This window comes from Rhipicephalus microplus, chromosome 3, assembly GCF_043290135.1.
Source record: "Rhipicephalus microplus isolate Deutch F79 chromosome 3, USDA_Rmic, whole genome shotgun sequence".
NCBI lineage: Eukaryota > Metazoa > Arthropoda > Arachnida > Ixodida > Ixodidae > Rhipicephalus > Rhipicephalus microplus.
In genome coordinates, this window is record NC_134702.1 from 231,528,265 (window position 1) to 231,549,364 (window position 21,100).

Consider the following 21,100-nt stretch of genomic DNA (forward strand, 5'->3'; position numbering starts at 1 on the left):
CTAAATAAAGGGGGGGGGGGGCTTTCGGCTTCAGTGTCGAGGAGACATTGGCTTCCCAGTGACATATCATTGCAGTCTGACACCACAGCAGATCTCTTATCTGCACGTGATGTACGTAAATAGCTATGAGTATTGTCATCTGTGACTTAAGCAGTAGCGGGCCACAGATTTAGCACACTGATATGAACTGTTCTCACTCATCGGGAAAACATTTATTACAGAGGGGCTGGCTAGTGTATGCTGAGTGAGGAAAACTTCAAAAATCAAAGTACGATATTGCATACGTATTTTCTGACTCCGTTGTGTTGAAAGTGTCAGCACTGCATCTCATGGAAACAACAGATGTCTAATTTGCGTTGTATCGAAATTCTGTCAGTACTCTTTTTATGGGCACCTAAGCATCATAAAACGAGTTTGCGCTCAGTTCCGGCGTACTGGTGACATAAATACATTTTCATCCAGCACAGACCTGATGAGAGGCCACCCTCCACGAGAGATGCCGTACGACAACACGCTCACAATACAAAAGGAGCGCGCTTCGCTTTATCGCGTGACCCTTATTGAAAGGAGAAGGGAAAGGCGGAGCCTTCAGCTGGCTGCGCAGCATGCCTTCACGCGGCAACACGCTGGGAGCCATCAGTTGACACTACAACACCGCGCCGCTAGGTTGTTTCAGTGAACGCACTTGTCTCTCGAACAGACTTTCTACATTCGCCCTCACGATGCCCGACCTAAGGGGTAAAGTGGCCATCATAACGGGTGAGTTTTATAAAGTTTGCGTTCTCTTGACGACCAATGTGGCTTGGGCAACATATAGAGCTTGTGGTGATGTCATGCAATGTTTCGGAGAGATTTTCGAAACTATTATTTAGGAATTTTCCCTAAATGCCATATAAGTGTATATTTTATGAATTCTGTTCGCATCACAACTGCAGAGGTGTCCGGCATAAACGTTTGCGAAATATCTCACGTAAAGCCATAAAGGCAAGAAATTCCTTGACTTCACGTTTTGACATAAAAAAAGAGATGTATTTTAAAGTAGATACTGAATGAGTTGAAAAATAGGTGTTCCGAGTTATCAGATTTCGCACATCACGTTTTCTTGGTGATTACGTTTTCTTGGTGATTGAAGCATGCGCCAATCAGGTCACTGCCCTCGGCCAAGAGACTCAACAATTGTACCAGCTATAGATGCTTTTCAGGGACGATATCGTCTGCAGTGGCGTCCGTTTTGCACGATGGCGAAGACAGGGGCGCTAAATGAAGGCCAAACCTTTACCTGTGATAAATGTCTTTGTACCGACCTCAAAGTCATCCAGAAGGTCGTCATCAAGACTCGTTCTACACACTTGTCAACTCTACTTTAAGTATCATTCAAGCGGCTCTCGACACCCGTCTTAAGACTACCAGATCTGAGGTTTCGTACATAAAATACCAATACAGTATAAGGATAGGTTCCTGTTATGGCACTCACGGACATGCTTAACGACGCGCCAACAAAACAGATAGCGCCGCTTCAGTTGTCCAGTGGCTGAAGTACCCAGCTGCAGGCACGCCGGTCACGGGAACGAATCCGGCTGCAGCGGTTGTATTTCAGATGGAGCCGGAAATGCTTTAGGCCTATGTGCTCAGATTTCGGTGCACATTAAAGAACCCCAGGTAGTCGAGATTCCCGGAGCCCTCCGCTACGGCGTCTCTCATAATCATATGGTGGTTTTGGTACATTAAACCAGATATCTCTCTCAACAAAACAAATAACATAAGAATGTGTCCTTCCTATGCTAGTGCATCTCACCTCGGGCATGGATCCAGGATGCGGCGGTCATTGAAGTGAAGAACCTAAAACATTCTTGCTTTCAAGAACTGTGAAGTTCCCCCCACAAGGTCAGTGCTGTCCACTACAAGAACAGTGGTCGCACATATGTTGTCACTTTTTAAGGCGCTCATTTCCTTTCTGAACGCATTGTATACTACGTTTGCATTCTCTGCCTTCATCCAGACAAGCCGTCTGTTGTGTACTGCGACTGCTACTTCAAACAGACACATAAACCTTGCTTAACAAATAGACATATAAACCTGACCTTGCCCTCTTGGAACGACACCATGAAACGCCAGGCATTAGTACCATTTGAATATGGTCTATTCCGAACAAATGATCGTGTTATCACTTCCGCCTTAAGTCGTACCAAGCTAAGAGTCACTAAGTAAGCTTGAATATGCCAGCCTCGGCAACCATAGAGACTACGTAGTACCCATGGGTAAAACAGGTCCCCGTACACAACCACTACAATTTTCGCCCCACTAAGCGGCTACGATACTCATGTGGCCCTCGCAACCACGACACGTAGCTCTGCCTCATTTACTTATAGTGCAGGGAAACCGCCAGGTGGCGCCGTTTTGTTTGGCTGGCCGCATACAGTGCTCCACTTTCACGTGTTCTTGGCCCGTTACCGGGCCCCGCCCGTGTTTGCACAAGCTCACTATTCCTTCTGGAAGATTTCCGGGACACGCCGACAACATCCGGGCCCCGGTCCGACCCCAGGCTGGCCCCCCAGGCCCCTTCAAAAGTACGAAGCGGCGCGGCGCCGCGCTAACCCTAACGCGCCGCGCCTGCACCTCCACGATGCAGAGTCCCGCCCAGCACTCGACACCAACGACAACTTACGCCCTTTCGGTAAGCCCAGCCTCCTCCCGTCGTATGCCTGATACAGCCGTGCCTCCGCTGTCACCATCTGGCAATGTCACCAGCCCCGCGCCGACAACAATACAGCAACAGGCAGCGTTCCTCAACAGCGCCCACGGTCCAGCAACGTGCAACGCTGGTGCCATCTCTGCTACTCTCAGCTTGATAGCCACGCAAACGCCGGAGCCCGAGAGCCGTAATGCAGCGTTGGCATTGCAATAAACCACGCCTGCTGCTCTCCCAACCTTATCTGCGTCTGGCCTACCCATTGGAAATTCCGAGTCTGTCGACAAGCGCGTTTCGACGAACGTCGTTCCTTCCATCGCCGAAGTTTTGCCTTCCATCACTTCAGCTGACGACTTATCGACGGAAATGGACTTCACGGCATCGCAAGTCAACGAAGACAATACGCCATCCCCTGAAGGCAGCTGGAACACCGTTAGTGCCAATCGAAAACCTGCCTCGACCGCCCGCCCCCGCTCCGAGCTCATCACCGTCGGAATCCAACTTCCACCCGGAACACTCACGCCGAAACTGCCTCTCTATGACCTGCTTTCTACCATCACAGCCGCCGCAAATCTCTCTCCCAAGACCAGTGCGGAGGTCACCCTTCAAGCCAAACCTGCTCAGAGCCTTGTGTTTCTGAAAACGCACTCACCTCTCACTGCCCACCTCCTACTCTCCCTCACAAGTCTGGAACTTAATGGTAAGCCGATCACCATTAAGCCCTATGCCCTCAGTCCTCCAATATCATGTCTAGGCGTCATACACAACGTCGGTGGTCACTTCACAACATCTCAGCTCTTGCATGACCTCGAATCCTTTACTTCAGATATACTCGCTGCACGTATGATGGGCTCCACTGAATCCGTCCTCATAACATTTGCTGGAACCATCATCCCTCGCTTTGTGTACTTCAAACGCGTCTCTTTCCGATGCCGTCCACATAAACCCAAGCCCCCTACTTGCACTCGGTGCCTTGCTATAGGGCACCGTGCTCATCAATGCCCCCAACACAGCGTTCCGGCCAAGTGCCGCCGCTGTGCGTCTCCTCTACCGGCAGATCCCGATGCTCACGTTTGCGCCCAACCCTGGTGCATTCATTGCCAAGTCAACACCCACTCATCTCTCGACTCCACCTGCCCCTACCTTCTAGCTAAGCAACGCGACTGCGCCAAAGCAGCTTTTCTCCGTCGCACAGCCATGCGCCGAGCCACTCAGCCTTCGCCGCCTTCCTCTTCAGCGCATGAGCTCTTATCACCTCCCGCAACATCCCCCCCGGGCTCATACACCGCTAAGGTTAAGGTAACACCTCCCATGTGCACTTCTTTATCAAACACACCTTCACCATCTTCAAGTAACGAGAGCCGCTCCTTCGATCTGCGACTGGCTATGTTGGAGCGCAACCAGCGCGAGCAACGCGTCTCAGATGAGCTACAACAGAAAATACTTGCACTGACACAGACACTCGCAACTACCACATCCTCTCTTACCTCTCAACTCACGGAGCTAAATAAGCAACTCACCACACTCACCGCCCCGACCTCCAGCTCCTATGTAACCAAATTGGCCGACATGGTCGAAACCACCACCACTGCACATCACACTCGTTTGGTCCAGCTAGAAAATTCAATTGTCCGGATTCTTACGACCCTCGAAACCCAATCTAAGCAACTGGAATCTTTCACCTATATGCTTAACTCCCTGCAGGAGTCACTTCCCCCGGCAAAAAAGAAGGAACGCGCACGCGTAGGCGCTTCCTCTACTCCAAAGACCTAGATGGCGCGTGAAAAGGACCTCGATATTTTGCAGTGGAACTGCCGCAACTTTTGTCATAATAGGACCCCTCTCCACCAATATCTTTTCACCCGCCAAACATTACCCCATTTTCTCCTTATACAGGAGACTCGGGCGGCCCTTGCCGTCCCGGGCTACCGTGCATATCACGCTACGACGGGAAAGCCACTTGCGTCCATTTATGTACGCAATGACGTTCTCGTTGAACCACTAGACGTACCCTCCCCCCTCCTGAAACATTTAGTTGGTGTGGTCTATTACCAACCATCTACCCGTATTTCTCTCGCTCTGATGTCATTTTATAACCCCCCTGTCACGTCCTCTTTGTTTAGTGCTCTTGGCAAATTCCTGCACTCCCTTCCATCGACCACCCATATCCTCCTTGGGGGTGACTTTAATGCTCCTCATAGGCTCTGGGGTTACCCCCAAACACTCAAACCAGGTCGCCTTCTACACTGCCTCGCCCAGGAACGCCATCTCACCCTTCTTAATACTCCTGACACCCCTACTCGAGCGGGCACTGTTTCACAGCGTTCCACTACACCCGATCTCACGTTCTCTCGGAGTTCCCTTCCTTTTCACTGGCAGGTCTCTGCTGAAAATTTTTTCAGTGATCACTTTCTCATACACATCACCACCCCTCTTTCCCACAATAGGCGGAAACAACGAGTCGCTCACACTGACTGGGAAGCATTCCGTAATAACCTTTTGTCTCACTCATTTAAAACTTACGACGACTGGATGTCGCGGATCTCCGCAGCAATGACATCCTGTAGTCGCCGCGCTCGTTTTCAACTCCCCATTCCTGACCCTGATCCTCACTTCCTCCGATTATGGCGACGTCATAAACGTTTGAAACGCGCTCTCCGCTCGCAGCCACACAACTTCCAACTTTCCTTCCGAATTGATGCTCTGCGGGCTGAAATTATCGCTTACGGCACTTCTCTCGAGCACTCTCGTTGGAACACGCTGTGTGACGGCCTTGACTCCGCACTGCACTCGCGCTCTACATGGTCTCTGTTTAGGTCTCTCTTAGGTACCAAGCCTGCCGCTGCTCCCACCCTAGCTAAAGCTCTCACTCAAAGGACTCCATCTGATGTGTTTGAAAATTTAAAATCTCTGTATCTCCCACCCCCCCTCACACCTTCCTACCCAGATTACTGTGGCGAAGCTAACCCAGACCTGGACCGCCCATTCACGCTCAGGGAGCTGGAAGCTGCCTTAGCCACTCAATCTACCCGCTCGGCACCCGGTGAGGATGAGATAACATATACTACATTACGTAATCTCCCCGACAACGCGAAGGAATTTCTCTTACACACATTCAACGAAGCATGGAACAGCGGCTGTCTTCCAAGCTCTTGGACATCATCTCTGATTTGCATGATTCCGAAGCCCGGCAAACCTCCATCTCTCTCTAACCTTCGCCCTATCTCTTTGACGTCATGCGTTGGCAAGACTCTTGAAAGAATGGCCTTGACTCGACTGTCTGATTTTATTGAGGCGAAAGAGTTTTTCCCTCCTTCTCTTATTGGCTTCAGACGCCACGTTTGTGCGCAGGACATGTTCCTTGTTCTTCAGCATACTTTTCTTTCACCTTCTCGTAGTCAGATCCATGCGCTTGTTACCGTCGATGTACGGAAGGCATTCGATGGCGTGAGTCATGACCACATACTCGCTCAGCTCTCCTCCTTGTCATGTGGCTCCCGCATGTATTCTTACATCCGATCATTTCTTTCCAATCGAGTTGCTCGCTTCAGAGTCGATACTCATTTGTCTAACCCACACTCCCTCACCCGCGGCACTCCTCAAGGTGCCGTACTATCTCCTACTCTATTTAATATGGCTATGGCCCCCCTTGCCTCCCAACTGTCCCAAATACCTGACCTCCACCATATTTTTTATGCAGACGACATCACTCTCTGGTGTACGTCTGGATGTCCCGGCCACGTGCAGGATACTTTGCAACGTGGCCTGGACCTTATCGCTTCCTTTCTCGCTACTGCTGGCCTGTCCCCTGCACCGGAGAAATGTGAACTACTTTTGCTAAACCGGTCTGCGTACCAGCGCTCCCACAATACCCTCATCTCCCTACATCTCTCTAGCTCTCTCATCCCCACTGTTCAGCAATGCAAAGTTCTTGGCTTCCCTTTGCACGCGACAAAGAACGCGCCGGCCCTACATCACGCTGTGAGGACTTGCCATTCGGTGACCCACCTCCTGCGACGCGTTGTCACTCGGCAGTCGGGGCTCCACGAGGCTCATGCGTGCCGGGTTGCACATGCGCTTGCCCTTAACAAGTTCTTGTACTTTGTACCCTACGTTCATTTCACCGAAACGCAACTCAACACACTCGAAAGAGCTCTATTAGGCCTCTACAAGGCAGCTCTAAACCTCCCTCTCACTACCTCTACCACTAAGCTCTTTGCCACAGGCCTCTTCCATCCATTACGTTCTCTTATTTCTCTGCACCACGACTCTCAGATTGCCCGTCTTTCTCTCACTCGTCAAGGCCAATGGCTATTAGCCCAAGCTGGTATCCCTCACATTCCCGTTTCCGTTCCCACCTTGCCTTCTGCCGCTAGCACCGCTGCTTTTAACCTTCGCATCCTTCCCCTCCCATCCAATATGTCTCCCGTTCTTCACGCCGGCCGGCGTCATGCGGCAGCACAGCATCATTCTCCTCCTCTCTCTACACAGGAAGTTGCCTACACAGATGCCTCATACATGGCTCCTCGGGGCTCGTGTGGCTACGTTATCTACCATCCACACCTTTCGGCACCTGACACGCACACCAGCGGGCCATACTTACACCCGCCAAATGTACTTTCGCTCGAGGTCCTTTCCATGGTCCACGCCATGCAGTCATTTTCCTCCCTCCCTTCTCTCCCCGAGTACACGATTTACTGTGACTCTCACGCCGCCATCCGTCACATACAGAACAACACGTTGCCCCCTGCTCTTCAACAGGAGGTCGAGCGAGCGGCCTCTGCTCTTCAACCCTCCACTGTATTCCTCCGCTGGGTTCCTGGGCATTCGGTCATTAACGGCAATGAGCTAGCTCATCAGCTTGCCCGCGATATATTGCACCGGGCACCGTTCATTCCCTGGCCCACACCTTCGGAAGACAGTGAGAGCTCCGCGAATAACGATGGGCAGATCTCCTTGCGTCACACTATCAAGGAGGTATATCTCCAGCTCCGGCTCGACAAGCGTCTTTACCCTCCCCCTCATCCATCACTCACGGCGCTCGAGGCTCGCACTCTACGGCACATCCAAATGAACTGCTTGATAACCCCCTCTCGCCTTTTCCTTTATAAATATAGGTCTAACCCCTGCTGTCCTAATTGTCCCTCCCCATACGCTGACCTGTCACACTGACTGTTTTACTGCCCAACTGCTCAGCAATCCAGCTATTACCCTCCCCCATCCCTTTCCATCACCTCCTGGCTCGACTGGATCGGCGCCGAAGGGGAAGAAGAACAGCGTCGACTGATCGCACAGGCGGTCGAAATGCTCGGCCTGTAAATTTGGCTGAATAAAAGTCTATTACTACTACTAGTGCAGGGATTAGGTCGCCTAGTTCGCAACTCTGACATGCTTCCTAAGTGATAGAATACATGCAGTTTTCCTCGAATATTAGAGAGTCCGGGATGAATTCTCACCTAGCCACCTTCAAAAGGGGAATCCGGCGTCTCAAAGAAACTTGAATTGCAAAAAACTTGAATTGAAAGAGATGGAATGTGCACACTGAATTTTCCATCGACGTCAACTCCTGCGTCTACGGAGACAAGTTCTGTCTCAGCAGCTGTGTCGATACGTCTTTCGCCCCAGGAACTTCTGCGCTCATTTGCGCAACAATTCCTGCTTCAGACTTCAGCTAAAATGGCTGATTTGAACCTGTGATTGCTTATGCGTCAATTGAAGCACATTGAATTTTACAGTAGAGAGCCACGCCAGCATCTTCAATATGGGTAGCTGCATGCATAGGATCTGCTTCTTCAGGAATCCAATGGCCTGCCACCTCTACCAGGTTTCGTGGCACACTCTTCGCTTCTAATGTTGTATCGGAGGAAAAGTTGCAGTTTGTGTGCAATGCAATTTTCATCGGACTCATGTGGACCTTCCACGAAGGCAGGCAGTCGCCACTACCCTTGTCCGTCTCCACCGCACAGACGTCATCACTGCTTCGTACTACACTCGTTCATGCACTGCTAGCGTGACTCAGATATATCTCATCAGGACCTTGGATGCTGCGCACAATAGTTGCACGTAATTTAGCTCATCTCACAATACATGGGATAATGTTTACTTCAATGCGCATGGGATATGCGTGCTAGATAGGTTTACAAGAGCACGCTTCGCGTTTTTTAAGGATGTGCAAGTGCCAACATAGGTTTTCACACGAGAGGACAGGGTGGGCCGTACTTGGTTATCTAATAAGAAAAGGGGAGGGCGACATCTGTTCGATGCATTCACTTATGGAGGGCGCGCTGCATGAAACCATTGCTTGCCCCCCCCCCCCTTCTCTCCTTAGGAGAACCACCATGCGCACGCCTGGGAGGTCCCACCTGTCGGCGTGGGGAAGCTCGTGCATTGCTTCATTCAGCGGACGTACTTATTGAGCCGCAAGCAGCAGTGTGGTCTCCTGGCCATGCGAACCTAACTACCACGGAAGCGGCCACGTTTTGCATGAACTCGTTTCGTGTTCATGCAAACCGAAAAACCGAAAGAAAACCGAAAGAAAATTTAATGAGTTCACGTTTCGTGAACTCATTAAATTTTCTTTCGGTTTTTCTTCATATATACACGGCCAGATAATTACTTCTTGACACGAAGATGTTTCATGCCGGGTTCCACCACGGTTCCACTGACGTATTTCCGTCATGAATACGACGTTGTAAAATGTATACTAACAGATTGTGAAGAAAAAAAAAACACAAGATCGGATTTCTTTCGCGTGGAGTCGAACCACCACTCTCTCACTTCGCAGTGCTCTGCGCTAAGCACCATGCCAAGCAACGATTTGCCAAGCCTGGACCATATACACCAAACAACATCCCTCTCTACATTTTATTCCCTTTACCCTCTCCCCATTGCAAAGTTGCCTACCAGGCTCAGCCATGGTTGACCTCCCTGCCTTTCTTTCATCCTTATTCTCTCTCCTTCTCTCTCTCTCTTGGCGAACATCAGAACTCCGAAATTCCATGGAGCGTGGTCTCTCCTGTGCGCGCGCTTATCAGATTCATAATTCGGAAAGGACGAAGGTCACTTCGCTCGCTGCCGGGACTGCGTTTGCAAAAGTAGCATGCTGCTTACAACCTACGAAGTAAGAACTGTAACAGTTGATCGCGCTTGTCCTGGTTATACTTGAGATTTCGTTTCGTGCGTCTTTCTTTCTGTTAGAACAGCGTGCTTTCTCAGTTTACATCTGTGAAGGTTGTTAGTCCGCGCTTCTGCTGTGTGTGTTAACTTCGTGCGTTGTTTGTTTTAGGGTGTGCGCTGCAGGTTTTGACCAATTTCCCGTTCTTCACGTCACTTTATAATTCATTGCTGTTGCTTAAACAATGCACACTAAACGCTCAAAAACATCAGGGAAGAAATGTTTCATTTGCGTGGGAAACCGATTTTTCGATTGGAGAATCAGGCGCGTTTTTTTTGTCGCTTTCGTTACTCAAGATGACAGTAAGACGCGCCTCTCCAGCGCCGTTTTTTTAAATGCGAAGCATTTATTAGCGAGCTTCGCCGACTTTGAGCGTATCTATCTATCTATCTATCTATCTATCTATCTATCTATCTATCTATCTATCTATCTATCTATCTATCTATCTATCTATCTATCTATCTATCTATCTATCTATCTATCTATCTATCTATCTATCTATCAATCTATCAATCTATCTATCTATCTATCTATCTATCTATCTATCTATCTATCTATCTATCTATCTATCTATCTATCTATCTATCTATCTATCTATCTATCTATCTATCTATCTATCCGCCTACGACTTTTAGCTCTCCTGGCCGTCTCCTTAACGGTATCAATACTAAATTTGGTATGGCATAGCACGACTGTATGATGAGCATAACTAACTAGTCATAACATGACTATCATGATTTGTATGTCATGAATATTATTAGTTATATTTAAAGGTCTTGCTGCTCTTGCGGTGTTTTAGTTCACATAACATGTTGCAAAATTGGCATGGTATGACATGATTGCATGGCGAACACAAGTGGCTGACCCTAATGTGTAAATCGACATGCATGTCATGTAAGTCATGATTCATGACTACGCACCACGATCATGCCACGCTTGCAGTCGTTTCGCTAGCCTCACATATGCCAAATGTCGTGTTACGGAACATGAAAGGATGACGAAGGTGTGTGACTGGTGCAAACATGATAATCATGAGATGCGTCTCATGTAACAACATGACTACATGCCACACTCATGATGCGCTCACGGCTGTTTCACTAGCTTCACATGTACCGAATTTGGTATTACGTGACGCGAACGGAAGAAATATGTAAATGACGCATCCTAACATGATAATCATGACATGCATGTCATGTAACAACAAAACTATCTGCCACACACATGATGTGCTCGCAGCTGATTCGCTAGCTTCACATATGCCAAATTTCGTATTACGTCACGTGAATGTATGTTGAAGGCATGTGACTGGTGCAAATATGGTAATCATGAGATGCGTGTCATGGAAGAGCATGACTACGTGCCACACTCATGGCGCCAAACACTTCGACGTAACCCAGCGCGCGTGCGTGCCAGCGTTCGTTTTGTTGCGTCACGCTGGCGATGCCACGCCAAGTGTCGATCTGCCTGGCATATACATGCAGGCGCACACCGCGGTGTGGTGCTTTGACGCGCGCGCGTTTGAGCGCACCCGGCGTCCTTCCGTCACGAAGCTAAGGAGACGCAGTGCTGTCTAGGTAACGTCATTGACGCAAAGTACAGCATGTCACATTTTGAGCCGCTTGCCGCCGGGCCTTGCCGGCAGACAGTGGTCTCGCCAAGTGTCAGACAATAGAGTGCTCGCGTTTTGCTAGCGTAGCGTCGCTGCACCAAGCGTGGGTGCGCGTTAACGTTACGTGCTCTCGGCGCCGTTTCGCTAGCTTCACATATACCAAGTTTGGCATTACGGGACGTGAATTACGGGACATTACGGGACGTGACACGTCCAAACATGATAATCTTGATATTCGTGTCGTGTAAAACATTAGTACATGCCACGCGCATAGCGTGCTCGCGGCCGTTTCGCTAGCTGCACATATACCAAATTCATTATCAGAGGACGTGAATAGATGACAAAGATAAATGACACATCCAAACGTGATACCCATCATATGAAAGTCGCATACGGCATCATTTACCTCCGGCTCGTATTGTTGTGCTGATTTTAAAGTGACATATCAAGCTTCCTGATTCGTGCTTCGCATATCAGCTATTCCCACTATACGTGAGATCTGCCAATTTTTTGTACTTTCCAGGTGCTCGGCGCTGCTACAGTCTTAAAAAAATGGAGTGACGTTCTCTCCATTTAGGGAGGAAGGGCGAATTCCCCAATGTTCGTCTTTAAATAGAGAAACGTTGCTCCCTCATCCACGGAGAAACACGTTCCTCTTTATGAAAATCAACATGGCTGCCCCCCGGCGAAGTGAGTAGGCTTAGCAAATGCAACGCTTCTCGACTGATAAGGAGTACACGCACTGAAAGTTACAAGAAATGGTCCCGCTGAGCTTGATATTGAACGAAATGATTATAAAAACAAGCAGACGAATCTGTGGCGGTGAACACATCGCGAAAGAGAACGACGGAGCAAGTACGTTTCGTTCGGTCAGCGAAGCCACGTTCACTCCGAAAGACACGGATACTGCAGAGCCTTCACCTGAAGAGCGCATGCTAGGCTTGCTGTATTTATTTCCCGCAGATTCACTTAGTGCAGCGACGTTATCAATGCGTTTACGGGTCCGCAGGTCACGAGTTGTGCCTCGAAACCGCACACTCGATCGCAGCGAAACCATTCCGAATCCGTAGTGCAGCTTTGATAGATAGATGTTCAACGTTATTTAAGTAGCTGGAGGTGTGAGAGCGTCATAGCAATGAAGTAGGTGGTAGCTGGCGCCATCTAGAGGGACTAAACGAAACTAAAAAAAGCTGCCTGCCGCGATGTACACTGTCATACCCACTATCACGGCTCCCTTGCGGATTGTTTACGCCTCAGCCCATTCAGGATTACTCACGGACACCGGAAGCCTAATATGTGCTGATGCAATCCATATAGCTACACATGCACACATGGTCACATAGTACACGTAGAGTACGCAACAAGTACACTAACATATACGCTGACAAGTACGCAACAAGAGCACAATCAACCATTCACAGCAGCGGCCCACACCTCGACGTGTTTACTTTTTTTTCCCTTTATTGCCTTGCATATTATGACTGTTCACATTTTACATATTTACATATTGGTATAAATTCAAGTGCGTCACAAAATACACCCACAGAATTCATTGAGGTACCGTCAGCTCTTGGCTGACTATTAATCAATACTTGGGCATTCGTAACAATCGCTCAATGCACCCAATCCAGTCTGGCACATCCTCTTGGCTTTTTAGCATTTCAAGAAAATGGCACACAGATTTGCAAAAATATTGGCGCACAGCTAGCGCTTCTACATCCGCGTTTTCAAAGGCACATCGGGTTTTCGATATACTGTGCAGGCCCAGAAGCATGATGAGATCATAAGGCACACCTCGTTTTTAACCGACAAAAAATGAATGCCGTGTGGACTTGACGGTAATTCTTCTTTCAAGGTTCTTTGCAGTATGTCCCAGAAAAAGACCCCGCTCCAGCAATCTATAAACACGTGTTGGATTACTTCCGGTTTATTACAGAAGTGGCAATTCGGGCTCCATGGCACGAATATTCCCTTGCCCTGCAACCACGTTTTAACTGCTAAGGTACCAGTATGTGAATTGAAGAAAAAAGCTTTGACCCCTGGCGCTACAAGCATTCTTTTAACACGTTTCAGAACATCCTGTCCTGGGCCTGCACAATATAGCTTACGGTATAATGGTACAAGCAGTAAAACATCGACAAGGTCTTTATACAATTTTTACGTGGTACTTCAGCCAGACACCCTAATGAAAATCGCACTGACAAAAAGTGGAAAGACGAAACAACTTCCTTTAAATACCCTTGTATTGGTCCTTGAATATTTGATGATGATACGAGAAATCCCGGCAGCACTTTAGATAACCATAATGGTATAACGGTTCTCAAAAAGGGGTCATCTACATCACGCAGAAAAAAGAAACGATTGACAAGTTGTCTTACGTACAAATGAACTAATCCGAGCCCGCCATCTCTAACTTTTCTAAACAGGTTTGTGCGGCTCGATCTTTCCCATACAGAGCTCCATATAAAAATTGCAAATGCTCGGTGTATTGCAATTGCTCGGTGCATTTTCTGTACTTTTAATCTACTGCAGTGCAAAACCTGCATTACGTACCACAGCTTGCTCACCAGAAACAAGTTGCACGTTGTGGCCCGTGCGACTATCGAAATACCCCAACCTTTCCATTTTTTCTACATCATTGCGCAATGCCTGTGTTTCTTTTTTCCAATACGGTTCACTGTCATGATAGAACTCCAGCGGCACTCCTAAGTACTTCACTGGTGTTTCCTGCCATTTAATGTTTAGAAATACTCTTGGCGTGACATCCCATTCCCCATGCCAGAAGCCAAGGCACTTATCCCAGTTCACGGCACTACCACTCGCCTGGCAGAAAGTTTTCACGGCATTTACAGCATGCATTATACTCCAATAATTTGTACAGAAAACTGCATTGTCGTCTGCGTATGCAAGGAGGCTAACCTCAGTTTCATGCAATTCAAAGCCGCTTATTGCAGTGTTATTAATTACACTTAAACAGAAAGGTTCGATAAAAATAGCAAAAAGCAGGGGCGATAGTGGACACCCCATTCTCACTGACCGCAGCACCGGTATACGCTCACCCGAAGTTTTATTTATTACCAATCTCATCATGCATCCAGTGTAAGCCATGCGCACTCCATCGCTAATCAAACTCCCTACGTTAATGTGCTCAAGTAATGAAAGGAGCAAGTCGTGCGGCACGCGATCAAATGCCTTTTTGAGGTCGATTTGAAGCATGGCAACATTGAGATGCATAGCGTCACAACATTCTAGGATTGATCGTGCAATGTTTATGTTGGTCATTATTTTTCTTCCCTTTATGCCACAAGTTTGGTGGGACCCAATCAGTTTTGTCATAACTGTCTGGAGTCTTCTGGCCAATATTTTCATCAATATTTTATCGTCAACATTAGTTAGGCTAATTGGTCTATATGCAGTAACACTTCTTAACTTCGCAGGATCTTCTGTTTTAGGTATAAAGACTGTGTGGGCTGACAAAAAACGATGGTGGAAGTTGTTTGCAGTTAAAAGCCTCGTTAAATAATTCTCTTAAAATAGGTGAAACTACGTGTTTGAATTCCTTGTACACTGCAGCACTCAGGCCATCTGGTCCTGGAGACTTACCATTGTTTAACTCATCAATTGCTTTTTCAGCTTCTCGCTCTGTTATAGGCAATTCTAAAATTTCCTTTCTTTCATCATCAAGTCTTGGCATTAATAAAATGAAATTGCTATTAAAACGTTCTGCGTGTACACTGGTTGGTGTGAATAACTCTTTGTAATATTCGAAAAACGCACCAGATATTGCTTCTTTCGTATGGCACTTTGTTCCTTTATATTCTATTTCTCTTATTTCATTTTTACAGGCATGTTGTCTCTTCTCAGCTCCAAGAGCTCGTTTTGTTGGCATTTCTCCCGCTACCAAGTTTTTTGCTCGAGCTCGAATCAGTGATCCACGATAACGTTCTTGGTCTATCAACTCTAGCTTCTCTTTAGTTATGTTTATCTCCTCTGAAAATGTTGCGGCCTGAGTACATTCATCCGCTACTAACTGTTGTAAGTTTTCATGCAAGCGCACTTCAAGTTTTTTTTCAGCATGTCTCAGGATACTGGCTCTCTCAAGTGCTTTCAGTTTAACGGTCTGTTTAAATATTTCCCACTTATGTTCCCAGGATTCAAATGTTCTATTTGCTAAGTCTTCTATGCCCTCTAGAAAAATCCGATTAAACTCTTCATCGTTTAATAGTTTTACATAAAATTTCCAGAGGTCCCAAGAGAAATGTTTGTTATTCCTTTTATGTTTACCCACTGAGAATGAAACCAAACAATGATCACTAAACGTAACAGGTGTAACTCTGTAATCATGGCACGAAGGAATGATTTCGGAAGACACGTATACTCTGTCAAGTCTAGCATGGCTTGAACGCTGAAAGTGGGTAAACGTAACCCCTTTTCCGCTGCAAAGACATTCACCCACGTCCTCTAGCGTAGCTTTGGCCACCATATCGAGTAAAATGGAAGTGCTTGAATCTCTGTATGGCCTGAAACTTGATTTATCTATACTCGAACAAACGCAGTTGAAATCCCCGGCCAAAATTAGTTTACGTTCACATTTCAAATACACTTCAAATTTTTCAAAAAACTCCTTTCGATCTTGAATCACACTGGGTGCGTACACACAGATTACTCTCCATTTTTCTCTTGGTAAGGATAAATCACATATAATAAAACGACCCGCCTCGCAGGTAGTTACAGACTCCACTTTCGCATTGAGGCTTTGCCGATTTAACACGAGGCAACCTGCAGATGTGCCCACCGCGTGACAAACGCACACATCAAACAGTCTCATGAAAGGCTGCACCATTCGCTCAGCGTGCTCTTCACTCTCTACTTTAGTTTCCTGTACAGCGACGATGTTTATATCTTGTTCTATAATCAGGCGGTAAAGCTGGTTTTGCCGCCGTTTAGGAGAAAGACCACGTACATTTAGCGTCGCCAATCTAATCGTCGCCATCGTGATGAGAAAAAGCCGAGCGAGCGACGCTCACCCTTACAAACACTTAAACCACTGTCCGGCCGACGCTCAAGGCGTCATCCCGTCGCCGCCGCGTGAAAGCGATGACGAACGCAGGCGGCCAGCACCCCGAGACTTTTTGGAGCCAGCCACTCGCCACTGCCCTTGATCTTCCTGCGTCAGACGCTGCTGGGACGCCGCGTCTCCCTCATTCAGGCGTCGCTTTACTGGCGTAGTTTCGACTATATCCATGTCCGAAGTAGCGTCGGACCCGATGACTGGTTCAACCTTGTGTTGGGTTTCCATCCGAGTCGAACGCCGTTGCGTTGGAGTGCCCATAACCATATTTTCATCTGTGTCTTGTTTAGGTGTCCCCATCTCTCTCTCGCTGGTCGCCACTGCATGGGACGCCTCCACTCCTGCCTTCGACGTCGCGGCCCTCTCTGCTTCCTCTTCATTCATCAGCAATTCAGTGTGGGCGGCATTTGCTGCTTGACTTGCTGCATTGACGTAGGAACGAGTACAGTCCGCCTGCTCATGCCCAAAAGCGCGACAACCAGAACACCTGGGCACCCTGCAGTCGCGACGAATGTGTCCAGTGTTCCTGCAATGTAGGCGCAGCGGCGCTCTTCCTAGCACGACCACCAGTGCCGTGCCGCTCCCCAGAAGCATCTGGTGGGTTATGCAATCCATAGTAACGCCTTGTTTAAGTAATAGCCGAACGAATATTGTGGTTGACTCAACTCCTTCGAAGTCTTCGTCTCTCCACTTGTCACTGATAACTTCTTTCACTTCACCGTACTCCCGGAAAGCACGCCGTACAGTCTCTGCGTTGACATCAAAGGCTACCCAATGCAACTTGAGACGCACCTCTTGCCTCTCTGGGTCGACGACGACGCGAGGCGGTCTTTCACGGAGAGTAAGTAGGCTAGCGTTCAGAAGTGTCTTCTTGGCCTCATCTGTCTTCATGTTAAGAAGCCAGACGTGCGACAACTGATACGCGCCTATGCCGCTCACCTTTTGAATGAAGCCTAGTTCCTTGAGCGGCTTTCGGAAGTCATTAATCCCGTACGAACGCGCTGCGATGTCGCAGTGCAGAACCAACGCGCGTCTGAGTCCTTCTCCTGTGGGCAGTGCTGGCAGAATTAAACGGTAGTCCTTGGGAAGTGATGTGCACGCGAAACCACGGCCAGCGTCGGCCGCTGTAACAGCTCTTGACGAGCCTGCCATCCTGCGTCCGCACGCGTCGGTGACTAGAAGCAGAATGTTCGACGTGTTGACTCACACCCTACTATGAAAGCGCACCAGCTTATATAGCGATGAATTTCAACTGACCATAGTGGCACAGGTACATGTAGGATTTCTTACACTTTTTTTACGTTTTGTATCAATACCACAACATGGGCACACATAAATATATTGTATCTGATGCTTAGACAAACGTAAGTTTATCAATGGTTGCACAACAATGAACGGAATAATTACTAGAGCTTATCAGGTTTTCACGTAGGCGGATACCCCCAAGCCATGCATAGAATGCCCACGGCATTCCGAGCGCTGCGCCTTCTGTCGACCACTGCCACAGTTACTTTTTTTCTTGAAGCCTCCGAGAGTGCAAACACTTGCCGCGCGTTAGCCCTTTCAGAGGTCACGTTTTTTTTCTTCTTGTTACTTAGAGAGGGCGCAGCATGCAGACCAAACTTTGTCTCCGTCGTGGTAGGTGTTCTGTGGTCACGTCGACCTCGTTTAGTTGTTTCGTCCTCACGTTTGCTTATATTCTTTTTACGTGCATACCGTAAGTGTGACCGTTAGCCATGGATTCAGTACACCACTAGCCCTTCAACGACAATGTTTTTGATGCAGTAACGACCGTCCTAGCAGTGTATACGTACGTTACAACGCGGGTCTTGCGAGAGAAATAAGCGATGACCTCGAATCCAGCGGTATTTTTTCGTGAGCTATGGCAGTGGATGTTGGCATCGCGGCAGCTCTAATACTTGAGTGGAGGAACTATCGCTGCAGTGCGCAAGTTTACTATAACTTTATAAGATGTTGTCTCTGCATACTTTTCTGCTTCAGATGCCTCTCGCGATTCGCCTCGCGTGTCAACTTGCAATCATAGTGCGTGCCACAATTTTGTTGTTAGCGCTGTGGCTGTGGTGGTTATTACTCTGGATTCGGTATACTTTTTTCACAAAGGTGAGTGAGCGTTAGTACTTACTTGCTGTACACAGCTGTTACTAGAAGTGCATTTTGTGTTGAGTTTCTCACGACAAAGGAGAATCATGGACTAGAAAGGCATACTGCTTGCGTGCATAATTCCTTCCTACTTCTCAGTGCTTTCATGGGCAATTCAAAACGAATGCGATAGAGAATTTGGTTTAACCTACAGAAGTCATTGGTTCACTTTTCACCAAAGTTTAGGTATTATGATGTTGAAAAAGTTTCTGGTGGTTGTAATCTATTCTGGCGAATAAACGCTCGGTGAAACTTCGCAGCCTGTTTCCCTTTGTGCTTTCACCTGCCGTGGTAGCATAGCCTTCTTGGGTGTCGTGTGACTATGGTGGAGGACGCAGGTTCGACTTCCGGCCGCAGCGGCCGTATTCGAATGGGGTAAACTGCAAAGAACATCCATATGGCGGTAGTGGCACGTATAACTCTATCAATTGTATATGAACGTACTTTCACGCATGGACTGTAGTTTGGTATCGGGTTTCCTAGAATGTAGAAAAATTAAGTGTGATGCTTTTTTACGCGCCTCGTTGAATTCATGGGTGCTGTTGGTGCCGTGCGAAACTAAAGATGCGTGGGCTTACCAAGTATGTCGACACCGAAAAAATTCATTATTTTTTTTTTACACTCGAAGGTAATCAATAAAGCAAGACTGCTTGGGAACCAGAGCTCCTTGTATTCGTGACAAATTGGTAGTATGAAACAACACGAGACACACATGGAAAAGTGCGGAGCATCGTGCGTGTGCCTGACGATAAAAAAGAGAGGCTTTCACTCTACACTAATAAAACAAAAGAAAACGTCACTCCTGCATTCCTTACAACAATCTTAGGTAAAAGCAATCGCTCGCGACTGGCCGCGGCCGGCTATAGGCTTGGCGTGCGCGTGCGCGCGAGCAAGACTCCCGTGATTGAGGAGAAACTTGAACGCTGAAGGAGGAACGTTGCTCCTTTGGTCCTTGCCGCGAGAGGGCGCGACGGGTAAAGCGCCCGAAAGGGAGGAAGTCACTGTGCCGAAGGAGGAACGGGGAGCCCGTTTCTCCATTCTCGCTCCCCCCCCCCCCCCCTTTTTTTTTAGAGTGATATGCGATTTCCGATGCGCTTGCTGCACTTTCAAAGTGCCCTACTGTTAAACTACGACCGCTGAATAAAAAAAGTCAGTTCATGCTTAAACTTTCACTCTCACGCGAATTCCGCATACAGGAATTAGACGCGCAGGCTGCGGACATTGATCGATGAGACACAGGTGCGGTCATTGACTTTGAGCCGAGTCACGCGAATGTCATACCTTTAAGCAAAGATGGCGCAGGAAATTACGATGCACGTGACTTCATGCTTTTTTGGTTTGTTAGTTTTTGCTTTTGTTTTGTTGCCATTCTTTGTACAGGTGCCAGCATTTCAAAACGAGACCTTTCTCAGGAAACACATTTGATACTCGTTTTAAAATGCAGGTTGTCATGTGAACTTTACACTTTCATTGTGTACTGAAACCAACAGCACTTCTAATAGCGCACTCGCACTTGAGAAGCGAAGAGCAAGCGAATACGCCAGTGGCCGCAAAACCACGTTCGCGCGCGTGGAGGAAACGTTCACGCCAGTTATGTTTCTCGCATGCCGTCGTTGCTTCCGCCTTCGCTATTTCGAGTATTCAATCAATTGGCCCGTTTTCTGAACATGCAAGTTTGTAGCGAATTCTAGTTGTGTATGTTGTGCAGTTGTCTACTGGAAAGAAGTAGTTCTAATCTCTCCAAAACATTGCTGCGAGAAATACACTGGGAGATGCACCAGCGAAAAGTACGAAAGCGGACACGCGCGCAATGGCAGCGGCGGATTCGTGCGGCTGTTGCAAAAGCGGGGTACGAATAGGGCTCGCTGCTGTTGCACCTTTTAAGAAATCCGGTCTCCTCGGCGATCTTAATCGAAGTCAGGCTTTTGAAGAACGCGTAAATGCTGTAAAAGAGTAAGCTTGTAAAAGCAGTGAGTTTTGCCGCGTAGCACGGGTAGTTCGTGATTGAGCTGATACACGAACCACCACTGACTAATTGCTCACCATCTCTAAATAGCGGTCGGTTGCTTACATCACGTCGTCTATAGACTATAATAATAATAATAATAATAATAATAATAATAATAATAATAATAATAATAATAATAATAATAATAATAATAATAATAATAATAATAATAATAATAATAATAATAATAACATCAAGAGTTTCACGTATCAACATCTTGATGAGATTGCGAGGGACGCTCTGATGGAGGGCTTCGGTAATATCGACCACCTGGGGTTCTTTATCCTGCACCGACATGGAAAGAAAAACGGTAGGTGTAACCTTAAGAGACAAGAAGACAGCAGAGTGGATTAGGGGACAAACGGGGGTTAAGGATATCATAGTTGAAA

At 47.7% G+C, this 21,100-nt stretch overlaps 1 protein-coding gene across 1 annotated transcript in view; it reads left to right on the forward strand.

Moving 5' to 3' along the window:
- Nucleotides 1–605: 605 nt before the first annotated feature.
- LOC119167559 (3-oxoacyl-[acyl-carrier-protein] reductase FabG) overlaps nt 606–21,100 on the forward strand; it is a 78,530-nt gene continuing 58,035 nt past the window's right edge. The window contains exon 1 of the mRNA XM_037419064.2: nt 606–759. Within this exon, the coding sequence (XP_037274961.2) occupies nt 723–759 (37 nt within the window). The 5' untranslated portion in view covers nt 606–722. The remainder of the gene's footprint in view (nt 760–21,100) is intronic.